Below are 19980 nucleotides of genomic sequence, written 5' to 3'. Positions count from 1 at the left end.
GCTTGATCCAAGAGGGTTTTTCTTATGTTAAGAACATAAGAACAGCCCCACTGCATCAGGCCACAGGCCCATCCAGTCCAGCTTCCTGTATCTCACAGCAGCCCACCAAATGCCCCAGGGAGCACACCAGATAACAAGAGATCTGCATCCTGGTGCCATCCCTTGCATCTGACATAGCCCATTTCTAAAATCAGGAGGTTGCACATACACACCATGGCTTGTAACCCGTAATGGATTTTTCCTCTAGAAACTTGTCCAATCCCCTTTTAAAGGCATCTAGGCCAGATGCCATCACCACATCCTGCGGCAAGGAGTTCCACAGACCAACCACATGCTGAGTAAAGAAATATTTTCTTTTGTCTGTCCTAACTCTCCCAACACTCAATTTTAGTGGATGTCCCCTGGTTCTGGTGTTATGTGAGAGTGTAAAGAGCATCTCTCTATCCACTCTATCCTTCTTGTGCATAATTTTATATGTCTCAAATATGTTCTTATGGCAGACTGGGTTCCAGAACCATCTAGAGGAGAGAGCACCCAAAATAGTGTTTCTCAAACTGTGGGTTGGGACCCACTAGGTGGGTTGTGAGCCAATTTCAGGTGGGTCCCCATTCATTTCAATGTTTTATTTTATATATGTTAGACTTGATGCTACCAAGGTATGTGACTGCATTTGGGGAAATGTTACAGACCTGTACTTTCAACAAGCTACTAAGTATATCCCTTTAACAATGATAGTAAATGGGATTTACTCCTGGGTAAGTGTGGGTAGGATTGCAACCTAGGATTGTTAAAAATTTTCCTGCCTGATGATGTCACTTCTGGTCATGACATCACTTCTGGAGGGTCCTGACGGATTCTCATTCTAAAAAGTAGGTCCCCGTGCTAAATGTGTGAGAACCACTGACCTAGAGCATTTTGTTCCAAGCTTCCACATATCAAGGGCCCTTTTGCTTCCCTTGGCCTGTACCCTACCCCGTTGCGCACTAGAATTCTTCTTGTTTTGTTAAAACGTTCTAGTTAGAAAGAGGAAATGATGTATTCGAAAGTAAGATGACTCAGATTCTCATCATATAATTGTGACATAATGGGGTCCATTTCCAACAACAATTACGTAAATATTACACAAGAAACAATAGATGCTAATTTGTGACTAAAGTGATTGCCTAAAACACACAGGTAAAGAAAAAGTTAAATTAATTTTCTTTTGCTCCCTTTGCCAAATTTAAGCTGGCTATAAAAGTCTTGTTAGGATGCTGGAAGGGAGGGGCTCTGCGTATTAGCTAGTCCTGCACCCCAACTGTAAGGGAGCCTCAACCAATCACAGTAAGTCTTTCTTTATGTTTGGGCAGCAAAAGAGGTCAGGTAGGCTAATGATATTTGGCCCAAATCACATAAGCCTGGTTATGGAGTTCATTATAAAGAGAGAAGGAAGTCTTTGAGGTGGGTTTCTGTGACAGAGTAGGCAGCATGTTGTCACAGAACTAGGCCAGAGGCCATCACCACATCCTGGGGCAAGGAGTTTTTTAACTGGTGTAGCTCCCTCATTTCTCACTGGTTTTGTAACACATTTGGTAGGGTGCTGGGGCTGTTGCCTAGTTCCTCTGTGCCAAATTTGAAGAAGATCAGATAGAGCAGGGCTTTTCAGATTGGGGCGTCGTGACGCCCCAGCCTGTGGGCCCTGGCCTCTGCCCCCTTAAGGGGCAGGGGCAGCCAGGAGGCAGGGAGGAGGCAGCGGCGCGATCCCCAAGATCGCGCCGCTCAGGGGGGCTGCAGGGGCTTGGGTGCACTTACCCGAGCCTCCTGCAACCTCCTGGGGGTGTGGGGAGCCCTGCACAACCTTCTGCAGGGCTCCCTGCAGCTTTGAAAGTGAAAGTTGAGTGATCGCACCTCACCTCCGCTAACGTGGAAGTGGAGCGCAGTTGCTCCACTTTCACTTCTGAAGCTGCAGGGAACCCTGCAGAAGGTCGCGCAGGACTTCCTGCACTCCCGGGAGGCTGCAGGAGGCTTGGTTAAGTGCACCCAAGCCCCTGCAGCCCCCCTGAACAATGTGATCCTGGAGGTCATGCTGCTGCCTCCCCCCCCCCCCCCGCAAGAACTTAGAGCGGCTCAAACTCTCCCAGAGAGTTTGAAAACCGCTGAGATAGAGGGTCTAAATTTTATGAGTAACAGAATATTTAGGGCTTATAATGGTGGAGTGGCTTGTTATCCTCCTGGGTAGGGCTGTGGGGAGACACACACCCACACACACACACACACACCTCTTTCAACAAATGTGTCTATGGAGTCTTGCTATACTCAGTCACTTTAGTCCAGTGCTTCCTGAACTTACTGAGTGCTACCCAAACTTACTGGGGTCGCAGTGTTCTGCTCATGCTGCCAGTCACCAATCCTGGAAGTAAGTGCCAATGATGTTGCAATGTAACATAATCACCATCGACATTTACTTCTGGGGTCAGTGATCACAGAGACCCTAAATTTGGCGTAAATGAGGTAAAGATGGGCAGGAGGGTGCCCAAGACCAAAAATGACGTGCAGCACATGGAGCAGAGCCTCTGCTCCTCAATCTGTCATGCTGTAATGGCACTACCAAGCAGCTAGGCCAGTGTGCTTCCCATGACACCCCTGGGGATGCGACACCCAGTTTGGGAACCTGTGCCTTAGTCAAGCCGGTTTTCTGTAGAGATTGTATTCCAAGGTGACCACAACAAATGACAAAAATAACACTTTAAATACTTCCAACAATAAATCACAATAAAGGTGTAATCCCGTATCGCTCTGAGGCTCTTCCTTTCACTCAGTGTTGCTCTCGAATGCATGGCCACATCCTGATGCGTTCTGGGGCAACATTAAGTCATGGAAAGAGCCTCAGCATGACCAGGAAGAGGTTGCAGGCAGCTCAGAAGACTGCCTGCAGCCCTCAAAATGCAGCTGTTTTGCTGTGCAAAGGTAGGTATACTTATTTTGGGACTTTTTTCCTTTATTTTCCCTGCCTTAATTAAAGGGTGTCCCCAGTATCTGCGGAACCATGGATAACTGAAACCATGGATGCTGGATCCATGGACACCGGGATACATCTATATTGCTGTACATCGAGAACAATTCAATAAACAGATTCACAGAAAGAGTGGTATGTGATAACATAGCAAATCATTGATTTAGAACCATCCTGGAGTTGTTTATGTATGATGACATGAGTTTTGTCCATGAAGGCAAGTTCTGTGCACACTTTGCTGAGAATAAACCACATTGATCTCTGGGGGGCTTATTTCTGAGTAAATTTGCAAGGGATTGCACTGTAAATGTATTTGTCTATATAAGTACTTGTTACTTCCGTTCTCTTGACTGTTCAACATTGTATTCCTATTTTACCTGGGAAGTTGGGTGGGGAGATCTGTGAGCAATAGAGCCAATTTTATCTGTAATCTCAATGAAAGGACATTAATAATTTGATTGTTTGAAAGTGCTGTATGACTCTGCTGGTCCTATGTTGCTGCAGCAGCCACCTCACTTTTATAAAATAGTCCATGGGGGCAGGGATTTTTTGGTTGCTCAGTAGAGCAAGGCATTGTCATCATGAATACCTGGTGTGTAGCATGTCATAAAGACTCCCATCAAGGAAGTATTTTTGGGGTGATGTCCACTCTGCTGCCATAGTACTTTGAAGCCGCCTGGAGCTTTGTGATGTCCTTAGTTCTTGGAACCCAACGCAGAGTTGCGACTGAATAAGCATAGGCGAGTCATTAAGCCAGAAATAACTTATTTTTATAAGAAACTTGGATAGTCCTAATGACTAGCTCCTTCACAGCACTTACTGTCTGTATTGCATGGTCTTGTGAATTCCCCTTTTGTGGTTCTCATTATGTGCTCTCTTGTACAGTACTGGCATGTAGCTTTTTCTTTGTTTCAAAAAAGGGGGGAGAAGAAAATGAGATGAATAAAATTTAGAGAAATTGAAGAAGTATTTTAATGCTTTTCTGTCAGTCCTCTGTTGCTCCACTCTTCCGAGCTCTTGACTGTAGTGATTACATGGATAGGCAGGTTGGGTAGTGTAAGATTTAAAAGATCAGAGCTGCATGAGTGATTTCACTTAAAATAGATAGAAAATCACTTAAGCGGGGACATGATATAGTGTGCGAGGCTGAATGCTGAAGTACTTGGATCTGCATGTCCTGTCCAGCGTGACTGGTAGAAAAGGGCAAAAGTCCATATGCGTCCTGCTAAAGACAAGGGCTAAATGAATGCTTTCTTAGCAGCGGAACTAACCGCAGCCCTCCCACTTTGCTGTTTGTGCATACAAGGTTTTGGTCGCTGCACAGATCTGGTGAATCTTCTTGGTAGGGCAATTATGTATAAATATTTCTTTAGATGTAAACATCCGGTGCTCTGACTAGAGTGGAGGTTCCAATGGAGAAATGAGATGAGATTAACACGGATTCTTCTCAGTCAACGGTAATGAGCACAAGGCCCCCCGTTTCCACTTTCAGGCACCTCCCCTTCACTATAAGCATGTGTTGCTGTCCATGTTTTGTGACTGTTGCCAAACTTCTTGGAGAAACCAGCTACCTGATGTATGTTGTCATAAGGGTCTAGCTTATGCAGGTTTTACACAGTCCATTGGCTGATTGTCTCTGGTGGTGAATGCAGAACTGAATCTTGATACTCTTGTGACTGAGGATACCCAACATTTAATAAACAGATTTTTGAATCTTGTAGTATCTGTAGCAAATCTATTTCAGTCGTTGTGTTTACAACCTCACTTCAAAATTTCTTAGCACATTTACATATCTGCTAGGGGAAGAAAAAGCCTCTTAATACAATTGCTACATCAACACTTCCCCTCTTGGGTTTTATAAATCTTAAGAATGTTCCACATACTATTGATACATAATTTTATATACATTCTCCTGACAATGTAAGGAGCCAAAAGAACATTTGCACATGTATGCACATATGGGGATCCCAGCTTGAAAAAGACTGCTTTGTCTTGCTTGCTTCACAGTGACTTTAAGTACCAGTTTTGAATATACACTATATCTGTTTCTTATAAATGTTAGCCTTCTTGCTTGGTAACAAATGAACAAGTACCGTATTATGAAGGCACATCTTGGGCCCTGGTGGCAAAGAAAATTCATATTGGGTTATGTTTAAAATTTGAAATGTAGAAGTTTTATCAGGCTATGTTTCTTGCCCTTGTAAGTTTCACTGTGACCAAATGGCTGGCTGACTTGGGTAGCATTTCAAGCTATTTTTAAGAAGTTGTTTTAAAGATTGGCCTGATGGGCATTCAGATGCCTTAATGCATCTTGGAATGGAACTGTACGGAGTCAAGGTTCACTTCTTGCTTCCCAGGTGGTGCTGTGGCTCAACAAGTCCCTGTGCAAGCCATCCAGGTGCATCCAGCCTCCCAGCAAACGTCTCCCACAACTGACAGCAGCACTGACCTCACCCAGACCTCTTCCAGTGGAACAGGTAAACAGTCACCCCACCACCCCCATAGTTCTTTGCAGTCTAGCTTGTCTTTCCACAGGCCTGGATCCTTCTAATTTCAACTGGCTGGTTCTCCTTTTGTGGTTATTTGGATATGCAGTCAGTGTCCACATCCAATGCCTCTCTTCCTTTCCTGCTATAGAAGGTCCCAGTGTGCTGTGCCTTCTGATCATCTTGCCTTTGCCAGGGGCAATTGGCTATCAAAACTGGAGCTCATTCTAAATTATTTGTGTCCTGGGCACTACTCTGTGCTAAAGTGTATCATTTGTCTACAAGGTCATGGTATCCTTTTGAGTCTAACAGCTGCTTCTTAAAGTTGGTAGGACAGCAAAAAGACTGTGTGTGGTAGTGTTTGATCTACAAGCGTCATTCTGGTACCCTCTAGTGGGAGAGATACAGCACCACATGGTATGAAGAAAAAGGTGCTTTTTCCATATCCTAAACTGATAGACAATAGTTTCAAGACAGCAAAAAAGAAACTATTTCTTCAAATGTAGTTGACTTGTAGAACCTGTTACCAAAAGATGAGGTGATGGCTATTATCTTAGACCAAAACAACTCATTTGCATTTGCCATATGGTCCTATAATGAAAGGCTTCACTCTTGTGTGACAGCTACACAGTGTAGCTGTTTGGTTTGGGGCTGTGGCTTCGATATAATCAGTATTTCATGCTTTACCTCAGCACTGTTTTCCTACTGAAAATCTCTTCCTGAAGCATTTAATTTTTATTGTAGCAGGTGATACTTTCAGGGTTAAATTGTTTCTTCAGGGGCACAGTTTTTGACAGAGAAACTGAAAGGTCCCCCCTATCTCTTTACCGCAGCCTTAATCCAAGCCACTGTCCTGCATGGCTGATACATGCCAGTAAAGGCAAGGCTTTGCCTGTGTTGTCATATGGTAAACATAATGCATTTATGTTTGGGCCTTTGATGTCTTTAAAATGGGATTCCACATTTGTCAGTGGGATGAGCACAATACCATAGTCTTTCGAGACTGAAGGTTGCCAACAACCATATCCATAACAGTTAAGAACTTCTTTGTTGCTAGAGGGCATATGGCAAGAGAGGATTGTAGCCTCCATGCCTTGCTTGGGCCTTCCCAGAGGCATCTGATTGGCCACTGAAGGAAGCAGGATGTTGGATTCGTGAGATATTTACTTCCAAAAGGGCTATTGTGCCTTTTTACCCAAAGAATACACAAGGCAGTGTACTGTTGCTGTATCCAAATTAATCAACCAATTCCTATCTCAGTACCATTTCTTATATTACTTGATAGCAAACCTGAGTTTGTCACTTACTGTAGCCTCAACAAATAGTCATAGGCAGTCCCAGTTCCTAATGATTGTTGCTTTAGGTCAGGGGTGCCCAAACCCTGACCTGGGGCCATTTGCTACCCTTGGGAACTTTCAGTCTGGCCCACTGGGAGTCCCCAGTGAGCCTCTGACCCTCCAGACTTGCTGGAGTTCGTACTGGCCCAACACAACTGCTCTCAGCATGAGGGCGACTGTTCGACCTCTCGCATGAGCTGTGGGACAAGGGCTCCCTCCAGTGCTTGCTGTTTCACACATGTGATACACCAGTAGCAGCAAAGGAAAGGTCAGCCTTGCTTTGTGCAAGGCCCTTTATAGGCCTTGAGCTATTGCAAGACCTTCATTCATACAAGTTCCATCTCTAATATATTCACTTGTGTAAATTTATGTAAATTCATTCAAATTTGAAATGAAAATTCTTTCCCCCCCCCGGCCCCCAGCACAGTGTCAGAGAGATGATGTGGCCCTCCTGCCAAAAAGTTTGGACACCTCTGCTTTAAGACGTGTTTGCAAGCATGTATTTGTCATGTTCACACACAGCATGAGAAAAATGGTGCATCCCAGCACATTTCAGAAGGTCAATCCTTCATGTGACAGATAGACGTGATGAACTTGAGATGGCCTGGGGACCACCTTGTGAATGCTTTTTGTGCACTTTTTCTGTGGCTCCACACAGCTGATAGATGTGTGAAAGTACTCCTGCATTTAAAACTAGTGAGCAAACTGATTAACCAATTTTTGCCCAGCCCACAAGTGTACACATTTGGTCTCTGTTGCGTGTATGCAGCGTTCAGCAGAAATGACTTAAACTAGTGTATCATAACAGTTTGCACCAGCAATATCTTTGTGTGTTTTTTTCCTCCTCTTTTCAGTGACTCTGCCAGCAACTATCATGACTTCATCGGTGCCAACCACAGTGGGAGGCCACATGATGTACCCCAGTCCTCACACAGTGATGTACGCTCCTACATCAGGCCTCACAGATGGCGGACTTGCGGTTCTCAATGCCTTCTCCCAGGCGCCATCAGCAATGCAGGTTTCACACGGGCAAGTTCAGGATCAGGGTAAGGATGAAACAGAATAAATATGGTTGGTGGTGTTTCTCAAATGGTGAATAATTAAATTCTGCCATGTGTTGATTTATTGGTATTTCAGAGAGATGATGGCAGTGCCAACAAGGAGGACTTGAAAACAGTTAAAGGGAACAGCTGAGTGCCCCTGCATTGCTCAGCATGTTTTGCATGCTGAAGGCCCCAGATCAAGTCTTTGGCATCTCCACTTAGAAAGGATGTTGGGTACTAGGGCTTGGAAAAATCTTTGCCCAAGACCCTGGAGGGCTGGCTGCTAGTCAGGATTTGGCAGCCCAGCAGGAGCTATTTGTGTGTTTTAATATTTTACATAGGAATTGCATATAAATAAAGCTACATAAGTGTGAGATACCCTGCATTTCCTGAATCATTCCTTTTGCAAATTAATACATAGTTTTAGGAAGACAAGTTTTAGGAGGAAAAATCCATTACGGGGTGCAAGCCATGATGTGTATGCACAACCTCCTCATTTTAGAAATGGGTTATGTCAGAATGCCAGATGCAAGGGAGGGCACCGGGATGACATCTCTTGTTATCTGGTGTGCTCCCTGGGACATTTGGTGGGCCGCTGTGAGATACAGGAAGCTGGACTAGATGGGCCTATGGCCTGATCCCGTGGGGCTGTTCTTATGTTCTTATGACAGTGTCTTTGTGTGTGTATGTGTTCTTACAAAGCACACTTTAGTTTCATATTGCTTATTCTCAGATTATCTTGTGAAATTTTTCATGGCGCTAGTTCTGTTTTTTGCTGCTGTGATTTACACCTGAACTGTTCTGCAGCTTTCAGAGAGAAATTTTGCAAGTGTAGTTAGTTTTGCATAATTGGCTCACAGGGTGTCTGACTTTCTGTCTGGCAGGTGGAGTCCCTCAGGTGTTCCTGACGGCACCTTCAGGAACAGTTCAAATCCCTGTCTCAGCTGTTCAGCTTCATCAGGTAGGTATAGATCAAGAACCCCCTTTTACTAGAGTTAAGTTTTCCCCAAAGAGACAGAAACGGATTGTTTTCTTTGCATTCTTCTGAGCTGACAGGCAAGATGTGCAGCCACTGTGTCTGTTTCTTGGGTTCTCTTGTGTATAAGATTGCGAACGTGGATCATTGCCACATTTCTTTATTGTTCCCTGTAAGCTTCTGGCATCTTTAGGTTTTGTAGGAACACCCACTATATGAAGATGCAAATGTACATTTCAGAAGATGCAAATGTACATTTCATGTTTTTAAGATTGCATTTCAGATCATTTGGATTCTGTTGCATCCTTCAAAATCCTGAGAAACTCCAGTTTTACTTCCCTGCAAATGAGAAAAAATGTGCTGATCCCTGGAGAAGGGGAAAAATCCATCCCTTTAAAATCAGTTTTAAAAACTGAATAGTCCTTTAACAACAGCTTCCTTAATGAGAGAGAGAGAGAGAGGGCAGCAGGCTAACAATCCATCAATCCTTCTCTTTCCTGTGGACCCCTCCCTTCCCCCAGCAGGTGAAAGAAAGGTGATCATTTTGCATTGGTGAAGGGAGGGACTGAGTGAAGTGCTGATGGACTGTCTTCTTAATGACTCAAATGACTCAGTGAGTCAAAAGGTCAGCAAGGCTGTTTTTCAATCACTGGAGCAAAGAAACTTTGTTTTTTAAATTGATTTGCTATAGTGCGTTTTTTTTAATGGAACCCAGGCGAATAATTAGTCTCAACCTGTACAGTGCTAGAACTTATGGTCACCTAATAACATTGACTAGCTGTTGGTTCATGACTGACAAATGGAACTTTTTCACACAGTGCATAATTTCTTGGGAGAGTTAGAATAGAAAAAAGAAAATATTTCTTTACTCAGCGTGTGGTTGGTCTGTGGAACTCCTTGCCACAGGATGTGGTGATGGGGTCTGGCCTGGGCGCCTTTAAAAGGGGATTGGACAAGTTTCTGGAGGAAAAATCCATTATGGGTTACAAGCCATGATGTGTATGTGCAACCTCCTGATTTTAGAAATGGGCTAGGTCAGAATGCCAGATGCAAGGGAGGGCACCAGGATGAGGTCTCTTGTTATCTGGTGTGCTCCCTGGGGCATTTGGTGGGCCGCTGTGAGATACAGGAAGCTGGACTAGATGGGCCTATGGCCTGATCCAGTGGGGCTGTTCTTATGTTCTTTCTGGAATTCATTGGCGCAAGCTGTGTTGGTCACTATCCTAGGTGACCTAGGACCCAATCCTATCCAACTTTCCAGTGCCGATGGAACCGCATCAAGGTTCCCTTACCATGATTGCCCCCACCACTACCACCGCAGGATGCAACACATGCCCTGTTGGCATGGCTGCTTCAGCACTCAGAAGTTGGATAGGATTGAGCCCTTAATGGCCCAATCCTATCCCTCTCTCCCACTGGCATAACTAGTGTTGCATGGGCAGAGGCTGCTTTATGGCCATCACACAGTGGCCTTCCACACCCTGGCAGATCAGCCTGTGCAGGGGGTGAGGGTGGGAATTGAACAGGAGGCAGGAGGTGGGCAGAATAGGGGAGGGTACGGGCAGAATGAGGCAGTGACAAGGGGTGGGAGGAGGGTAGATCAGGCCTGGGGGGGAAGGGAGGGGACAGGATCAACAACTGTGCAGACCAAATTGCCACCCCATTCCTGGGTCTGATCTGCCTTCCCAGGTCAGTGCAGATTTGCACCATTGATTGAGCTGGCACAGGCCCAAGTTGGCCCCAGTAGCTGCTGGGGCATACCCTAGGGCAGTGTTTCTCAAACTGTGAGTCCGGACCCACTAGGTGGGTCGCAAACCCATTTCAGGTGGGCCCCCATTCATTTCAATATTTTATTTTAATGCTACCCTGGTAAGTGACTGCATTTGGGGAAACGTCACAGATCTGTACTTTGAACAGGCTACTATAAATATGCTTTTAACAATGGTAGTAAATGGGACTTACCAGGGTAAGTGTGGGTAGGATTGCAGCCTAGGATTGTTAAAAATGTTCCTGCTTGCTTAAGGATGTCACTTCCAGTGGGTCCTGACAGATTTTCATTCTAAAAAGTGGGTCCTGGTACTAAAGGAGTGAGAACCACTACCCTAGGGCAAAGAGAAATATTCCTTTTCTCAGAGGAAGCCTCTAGCAGCCAAAAATCTCCCTTGGGATACAGCACCAGCACTGCTGCATTGCTGGGCAGGGATTTAGATAAGATTGGGCTGTTAAAGTGTTAAAGAAATTAATCACATAGCTATTAGCCATGGAAGCTGAATGGAAGGTTTCTCACATGCTGGTGAGTTCCTAGAGGCAGTTGGCTAGTTACTGTGGGAAACGGAATGCTAGGCTCAATACACCTTGGCCTAATCCAGCAAAACTATTATGTTCATCCTTTGCTTACAAGAGAACCAGATGGTGTTTCTGGTAGCAGTCTTGCTGCTATTCTTAGAACATTTTTAGTAGTTTCTCTTCACTTTTTCCAAACTCATTTATTACTTTAGTCTTGTACTTTCTTAAGGGCAAATTTATAGTATCAGACTGTTTTTATTAGGTGAAAGATCCATGTAATTGTACTAATTGTGCATCCATGTGGTGAAATATACCCAGTATCTATCTCATTACTAGACATAAGAGAACATAAGAGAACAGCGGGCATACCTGTGCTCTAGCCCCAAGTTGGACTTATTCCAGGTTTCTAAAACTGGATGTATAAATGGGTTATAATAAGACATCCTGCCTGCTTTTTTTAATGTTTACCAGCATATTTCCATGGAAAGTTGGGCAAAGGAATGTTGCAGCAATTTTGTTTGCAAAGATAACATGGTGAATCCCCCCCCCCCCCCAAAAAAGAAACAACGTGAATGTTTTAAATTTCTTAGCCCAACAACTCGACACTCTAGTGACACTCGACAGTGCTTTCTGTGCAGTGGTTGGTGATGTTCTGGAATTCCTCCATGTCTTTTAGCTGGAGTGTATCAGGAAATCCTGTGATGTCCTTCCTCTTGCTCTCTTCCAGGGGATAATGTCACTGCCAGTACATGAGCAATAGCAGGAGGGGGTGTTAGCAGTGCTGCGTGGGGCACCTCCACTTTGACAGCCATAGAATGATGTATACATTGAACATGATGGCTTAATTTTGGAAGGCACACTACCCTTAGCTACCCTCAGGGCATGCTGTTACTTACCATGTAGCTTGGGAATTATAGTTACTAGCTGATGAGTACTAATTCTTTTAACTGTTTTACACCCTTTTTGTTTGATCTTTATCCAGTTTTTCTAATAATTATGATATGTGTACAACACATATGTGCCAACATTTTCTTGTTTTGAGCATGTCCTTACACCCCAAGGGTCCTTGACATCTTGTGTCCGCTTCCCAGTTCTGTTGTATCCATTTTGAGATGGGGCAACTAGAGTTGCATGCGGCCCTTGGGGTGTGACTGCACCATTGTGATGCAGAAGGACATGTGAGAATTTTCTGTGTTAATGTTTGCATTCCATAGCTAATGGTCCCGTCTTTTTTGTCTCTCTGCAGATGACAGTTATCGGGCAGCAGTCCAGCAGCAGCACCAGCTTGACAGAGCTGCAGGTGGTCAACTTGGATACGTCGCATAGTTCCAAGAGTGACTGAGCGACTCTGGGGGGAGGGAGGAGGAATACCTGGCACCAGGAGTGTACCTGGCACCCACACTTGCAGCACCTGCCGCCAGCTTTGCGCTGTGCATGGCCCCAGGATCCATGGCAGTCCTCAAGCTGCACCTGGCACCAGGATTTTGACGGTCCCTGTTTTTGTATGGACTCCGTCACTTATTTATTGTTGCCTTTTTCACGTTTTCTTCTCTCACACATTACTCTTTCACACACACACATGCACACACACACACACACACACACACACACAAACACACAATGCATATTAAAGTGACTGTGAGGTCAGCAGCAGGAGCTGAGCCTGGGCTGCGAGGGAGCGTGTTGTTGCATCTGAATGCTGCATTTACTTGTGCTTACGTTTTGTTCTTTTTCTTCCTCCTCACTCCAGCCAAAGAAACTGTCTCTCACAGGTGGGAGTGCTTGCTCTGCCATGTATATAACTCTCCTTCTGTTTTCTGTTGCCAGAGTGGGAGTTCTCTCTCCCCTCACCACAGAATGTCCATGAACCTCCTCAGCTTGTTGCCTCCAAGCAGAGCAACCAAGATTGTGGTTGGGAGAAGCAGGAATGCAGAAGGGCTTGAAGCCATCATCTAAAGGGAACCTCCTGTCTGACACAGGCATCTCTCCTGCCCGTTTTTAAGTCCATGCTAGGGCAGAGAACTCCCCCCCCCCAAGTCCAGGTTCTCCAGCTGGCTGCAGTATTGTGCCTTCAAGCAATCAGTGACACATTGTGGGCTGGCCACAGTGGTGGCCTTGCCTTTCTTCTCAGCTTGCAAAGAGGGGTTGTTTCTGCTAGTGTCCACCCTGGGCTCTGCTGAGGCAGTGGAGAGGGTGAGGGCAGATTGAGACCATTTCTTTGGTTGCCTATTGGCCTTGTGAGGCAATAGCTTCGTGCCTACTGAGTTTGGCAACATACACATTTCACTGCCAAAAGGGTGTTTGTCAGCCCCACTTTACCCTTCTTGGAAACACATTCAGCAACTCTTGCCTGGTAGCTACGATTGCTTCTAGTCTTGTGTGGCATTTGGGAAGCATTCCCCTCAAGCCAGCTCTATTGTTTTGCCAGTGCTTTCCTCTGGGAAGGAAGAAGAATCAAGCTGCAATTCTTTTTAATTAGGGAAGTGTGTAAAGGAACAGAAACAAATAGAGAGAGCTCTATTTTTATATGTTTTTAAACTCAACAGGCGCCCCCCCCCCCAAGGCAGTTGTGCTTATGGCCAAGTCATCACTAGTGAGGGAGTGGAGAGTGCACTAATCGAAGTTGGCCCACACAGCACTGTTTTACATGACCTCTAAAGAAGATGGTGTGTTGCATTATCAAGTACGTTCAGACTGCATCTGCCAGGAGGCTGCCCATTGTGGTCTGCTGTTCCTAAACTGAAACTGGGTAGATGGGATGGGGCAGCCTTAACCCAGACTAGTTGGGGAAATGCTCTTCCTATGTGGGATAGGGGGAAGTACAGGAGTGGTGGCAGCTACTGTTGCGCCAATGTGCTTTTCAAAGCTCCCTGTCATGTTGATTCGAACATGAGGTTTGGAGTGAACAAATGCAAAAAAAAAAAAAAATGAAACAAAAAAGGGAAAAGCTGCAGGGCTTCAAGGTCTGCAAGGGAGAACAGCAGAGGACCTGTGGCTATCAGTGGTGTTGAGGGGGTATGACCTGTCCCAATGGTAGAGGAGCTGCACGGTTGGATAGCTGGTTGCACACAATCATGAACTTCATTCTAACCAAGCAGGAAGTGAATTTGATAAGGAGTTATTCATCCCCACCATGGGAAACAAGGACTAAGTTGCCACAGCAGCTCAGTGGTATCTGCCCCCTACCCCTCCTTTCCAAGGACAAGCTTTGGAACAAGGAGGCTGCAGATTTTTACAGAAAGGAAGCAGCTACTGTAACTTTTTTCTTTTTAATTAAAAGACAAAAGAAGCCTTGAAAAAAAATACTTTATTTTTCTAAATGTTAAACTCAGTATTTATGTAATTCTTAAAGGAATTAAAGTCTGGGTCCTGTACAGTTTTCATGGGGTTTGTACTTGGGGTGGGTAGGGAAGGGAGGGGGGATGGGCCATGGGGTGGGAAGGGGGAAAAGGAAAGGGGCCCCTTTTAATTTGTAATGTAACCTTTTGAAATTATTTTCATGAACATTAGCGTTTAAACTGGCCTCCTGTTTAAATCAACTACCTGTATCAGATTTGGTGGGAAGATGGAGCCAGTGGGGAAGAGATGCTTATGTGCAGTGCTTGCAACCTTGTTGCATGTGGCCCTACTGTAGAAATCAAGCTGAGCTGGTACTCTGACTCACACCCGATTTACACATTCAGCAGATTGAGGCGGTAGAGTTCTGAGATGGTAGAATTGACTGTTTGACTTCAGATTATGAGGGGATGGAGATTACATTTTTTAGTGCTCCCTTGCCTGGAAAACTAAGTAGAAAATTAACATGAGGGGGAACCGGCTGGGCTAGAACCTTGCTCCTCAATGTGCTTGTCTTGTAATCTGAAGAGATCACTTCAGAATTCTGTCACCTGCAAGGATCAGGCCTCATCCAATGTGCATGTAATTATTTCTCTCTGGCATCCAGCAACTGGGGGGAAAAGAGTATTTGTTTCTGTACAGGCAGCTACGATAATGAAAGAACCAAGACACCTTCTTCTTTTGATCTGCTCGCTTTTTTCCCATTTTCAGGTATGAGAAGTCCACAAAAGCATCCAATGAATTCTCTTGAGTCTTAGCCCAATCAAGACTGCCCCTTGAATTATACAGTTACCTGACAGTGTTGCAGTTGGACATTATCTGCATCCACTTGCATTCTTACAAATGGCATCTAAGTTTTGGCTGGCTGGCTGCCTGCCTGCAACTTCTCCCTAGTGATGTGCAGTTAATTTCTGCATTAAGGATGATATGAAGAATGCCCCTTTCCATAGTTAAAAATAATTCCTTTTTCAAAATACATGGATGCTATAAATCCATATTTTAAGTCCTGCTACAGCCTGATAAGCTCTTAGGAACTTTTGGTCCAGCCTTTCTAAAAGGCTCAAGAGAATCTGGCATACTGGGTAAATTTAGGCCATTTTACCAGCTGATAACTTACTGCTGTGTGCATGTCACTATTTGTTAAGCTGGGGGTCTCTGACCTGTCAAATGATGAGAATTTCTAAACACTTCTGCACTGGAGTAGAAATCTTGGAAAATGGCAGTGGTGAAGTCCTCACCATGGCAGATAGGTAATAAGTGACTGGCTTTCAAGCAGTAATACCCAGTGGTAAGTTTACCCCTTGATTTATGGTGAAATTGTATTCACCAGCTAACAAGTTGGTAAGGATGGAGAAAAAAAATGTTCTGTGTGCAAAATCTTTTTTGCTTCACAAGGGGATCTGTGATAAAGTATTATAGAGATGCCATTTGGGATAGAGGGCACATCTGCAAAGCAGTATAATGTTTTCATTATGTTGCTAAGTCAAGAGTTGTCTGCTAAATAAGGACAAGAAGCCAAACGCAACAAATGTACACTCTGTTTCAAATCTCCCCTCTGTAGTCCTTTTTCGGAGTTCTAGTGCTATGGATTTTGCTCTAAGTTTATACCCCTCCTCCTTGAGAAAGTGCTCCCATTCCTAAAGCACCTGCAGGTTAAACGCTAATGTTGCATGTAATTTAAAGTGTTGACTTGTAAGAACACTTATCAGGGATGAAAAGGCATTTATTGTGTGGTGACCTTTTTAGTTCACACTTTACAGTTTGTTTTGAGTTTTGTGTGTGTGTGTGAATGGGTGTGTGTGTGTGGTTTGTTAATTTCCAGGGTTGTGTTTCTGGAAGGATGTGACAGTAATCGCAGTACTATGTACAGAGCTTTCTTTTGTATTAAAAACAAAACAAAAAACCTCTTTCAATAAATGTATCATTTTGTGCACACACTTTGAGTCCTTGGTGTTGCCTCTGGCATCCAAAAATGAGAAACAACTAAAATTGGGGTTGATGGTGAAGGTCTGTGATGTTTACAAGACAAAAAAAATGATAAAACGGAGGATAGGATCTATTGAGGTCAGAGACTTTACGATTCTGTGCTAGCCAAGAGAGAATACAAAGGACACTTACAAAAACCTAGTCGCTCACAGAAACCTAGTCGCTGTTGTTAATGAACATGCTCTGGAGACATGCATTGAACATTTACATGTGCCCCCCCCCCCAAATGCATATCAGGGAACTTGCAGCCATTATGAAGCCGTCATGAGTTGACGCACACATTGCACAAACTCTACCATAAGAATATAGAGGAAAAGAGTGAGAGAGCACTCATTTTAAAACTATGTTTCTTGAAAAAAATTAATGAAGAAGCAATTACTGTATACCAAATGTAAAAATCTATATATTGAATAAAAGAAAAGGCATGCAGTTATAAAGCTGTTAACTATAAACAATTCTCATTTATACAGGCTGATCCTTGCAGGATGAGGGCCTCTCCAGGTTGATGCTGGCCCTTTAGCCCCAAGGCAGGACTGGGTGGGGATGGGAGACAGAGAGCCCAGGAAGGGAAGGGCCCATGGTTTCATAAGGCACTCAGGCCCAATAATGAGATATTTCTATTCAGGCAACCTGAGAGCAGCTCTCCTGGGACTGGAGCAAGCCTGGGGAAGGAGAAAGAAGGTTGTTATGCCCGCATTCTCCGGCAATCTGTTGCCAACACTGCTCCTTCACATGTACACGTGTGACCTATACATGTCATGCGCACATAACTAAAACTGGGGACATTAGCAAGCAAGAGGTCAGATCTAGCAGTCTGACAAGCTTTGGGATTGTTGACATGGACGAGCAGTGGAACCAATCTCAAAGTGCCCCAAAAATAAGGCTAACAGTAACCACAAGACATTTTTTTGTTGGCAGCCTTCAGTCTCGAAAGACTATGGTATCGCGCTCTGAAAGGTGGTTCTGGAAGAGTGTCTAGTGTGGCTGAAAAGGCCAATTCGGGAGTGACAATCCCTTCCACACTGGGAGCAAGTGCAGTCTGTCCCTGGTCTGTCTCCCTGGCTATGGGCCTTCCTTCTTTGCCTCTTAGCCTCAGACTGTTGGCCAAGTGTCTCTTCAAACTGGGAAAGGCTATGCTGCACAGCCTGCCTCCAAGCGGGCCGCTCAGAGGCCAGCATTTCCCACTTGTTGAGGTCCACTCCTAAGGCCTTCACATCCCTCTTGCAGATATCCTTGTATCGCAAACCACAAGACAGAGCTTTTCAAAGAAGATAATGAGTTTATTAAAGAAATAATCTTTTGGGGTAAGAGAGAGAGAGAGAGAGATCAAAAAAGGGGGGGAATCACCTATCCTATTCTGCTGGTTTGTTTGGATGTGAAGTCCTTGAACAGCAAGGCAGGGCTGCAAAATTCCCAGGCTGAACAAACTCTGCTCTGTTCCTGTGTCTTGTCTGTCTCTGTCCTTGTGTCTTGTTCCTTCTTCTTGCTGTGTTGACTAGTCTGTCTCTCTCCTTCTTGTGTTGACTAGTTCTTGTCTTGCCCCTCTCTTCTACCTTGTACTAATCTGCTTCCAGAGCAGGGAAGTTACATGACTTTTTACAAAGGAAACAGGAATATCTGCAGGACAAAGGAGTTTGGAGAGCATCTTGGGTGATGCATTTTGGGCTTCCTGGCCTTGATTGAGTCAGAAAAGAGCTTGATGGCTCATCCAGGAAGTTTCTACTGAACAATGGCGTGGCAAAGTGTAAAATCTCAGGAAGGACTTCTTGGCCTGGATTCTGAAAAGGAACTACCCATTTGGGCCATTGTAATTCAATTTAACATTCAGGCAGGACTTGTTCTTGCTAGCTATCCTTTGTCAGACCTCAGGCACCCAGATTTAATCCACCATAGAGGGGCCTTTCCTTGGGAGCCAGCAAAATCTCATCCCTTTTGCCCTTCAGGGAGGCCTGCCAGACTGAAACCAAGATGGAGTCCGTTTAAACTGGACACGTGTTTGGGGAAAGAGGGTGTCTGTAACAAGGGTGAAGCAACACCCTCCCTATGACTGAATTCTGAGGCTGGTTGGGGGATCCTGGTTATGAGGCCAACACCCCCCCCCTTTGTTTTTATTTCTCTATCCCTGGGACCAAGGTCCTGGACACCCCCCTTGTGGCAACCCTACTGGGGGCAGAGGATGGAGAAACAGTTGGCAGGTGGGTAGGTCTGTCATGGGATGACAGACCCTGGCAGGGTAGGACAAGTGGCTTTTGTAGGGCTGTCAACCTGGTTCAAAGGCCATTGGCCACTGCCCATAGTAAGACTGCCTTCTGTGGTGCTGAGTTTTCTTGATGTTGGTGTACATGTTCCTTGGTTTCAGGTTTTGAAACTATCCAGACAGCTGGCATCTGGTGTCATGCATTTCTTCATTTGAAACAGACATTTGTTGTATAATACTCTCCTCTGATTCATTGCCTTTAATTGAAACTTAGTCCACCCAACTATTTACCCTGTAGGAGTCAGTTAAGTTTATCATTTGCATTCCTGACCTGGCCCTTTTAGTTAACAGAATTCACATATGTTCTATGCCATTGTTTGCCAATGCATTTAGGCACCACCAGATTATTACAAGAAATGAGGCTTGTTAAATGTCCACTCACAAAAAGTTCCAAAGACAACAGTTGCATTTGACTTTTCCAGAGCAAATTTAGCATGTTGCAAATCAGGAGCTCCTTGTCATGGTGCAATAATTGACTGGGAGCTCCCTGCAATGCCTGGAAACATTCACATTCCTAATTATTATTACATCATCAATGTACATGGCATATAATGCACATACCACCTTACACAGAACAAAAAACAGGTCCCTGCTTAAGAGGCTCAGTATAGATTACTGGGCTCCCTACTGGTTTCCCACTGGTCAGAAAGCACTTACAATTTGAGTTGTCATATTCCTAGGTTTGTTAAAGACATGATAGCCAGCTCAGCCTGAGCCTGTTTGTTCCAAGAGTGTATGAGTTTTGCAGGAGAAAGAGAACCTTTTAGAGGAGACTGGTTGTAGCGAAAATTCCTCACTATACCACATAGGCCTTTCTCATCCATTACTCTTACATAGCAAAGGCTACTCCCCCCCCCCCAATATGTTATAAATAATCTTTCATAATTGTAGCTCAGAAGTCAGGTAAGGTAATCACCTGGCTGCAACAGTATCCAATTCAACCAGATTGTTACAGGACAGTAGTTCCCAATGTTTTTTCACTTGCATACCCCTTGGCACCCATTTCCATAAATTGTACTCCTCATTAGTAAAATGTTTCTAATTAATATAGTTGCTGTTATTTCAAATTTATGTTTTCAATTATTGATTCATATCTGATAATACACAACTTGATGGTCAAAAACAAGCAGTTGGTGGGACTTTAGCAGCCAGCTAGCTGCCTTCCTTCCTGCCTTGCCAGCCCTGCAAGGCATTGTAATACAGACTTGCCTCTTCCTGCCATTTTTCAATTTTTTTGAGTACCCCTAAGGATCTGGCAAGTACCCCTGGGGTAACATGTAC

At 44.5% G+C, this 19980-nt stretch overlaps 1 protein-coding gene across 2 annotated transcripts in view; it reads left to right on the top strand.

Moving 5' to 3' along the window:
- The window catches only part of SRF (serum response factor), a 74477-nt gene extending 59961 nt beyond the window's left edge, over positions 1-14516 (top strand). For both annotated transcript variants that reach the window (XM_066624782.1, XM_066624774.1), the window contains 4 exons: positions 5350-5469; positions 7670-7861; positions 8743-8819; positions 12367-14516. In XM_066624782.1, coding sequence (XP_066480879.1) covers positions 5350-5469; positions 7670-7861; positions 8743-8819; positions 12367-12462 — 485 coding nt within the window. In that variant the 3' untranslated portion in view covers positions 12463-14516. The remainder of the gene's footprint in view (positions 1-5349; positions 5470-7669; positions 7862-8742; positions 8820-12366) is intronic.
- The last annotated feature ends 5464 nt before the right edge of the window (positions 14517-19980 follow it).

Source organism: Tiliqua scincoides, chromosome 1, assembly GCF_035046505.1.
Source record: "Tiliqua scincoides isolate rTilSci1 chromosome 1, rTilSci1.hap2, whole genome shotgun sequence".
NCBI classification, from domain to species: domain Eukaryota; kingdom Metazoa; phylum Chordata; class Lepidosauria; order Squamata; family Scincidae; genus Tiliqua; species Tiliqua scincoides.
This window is presented reverse-complemented; position numbering and strand designations above follow the sequence as displayed.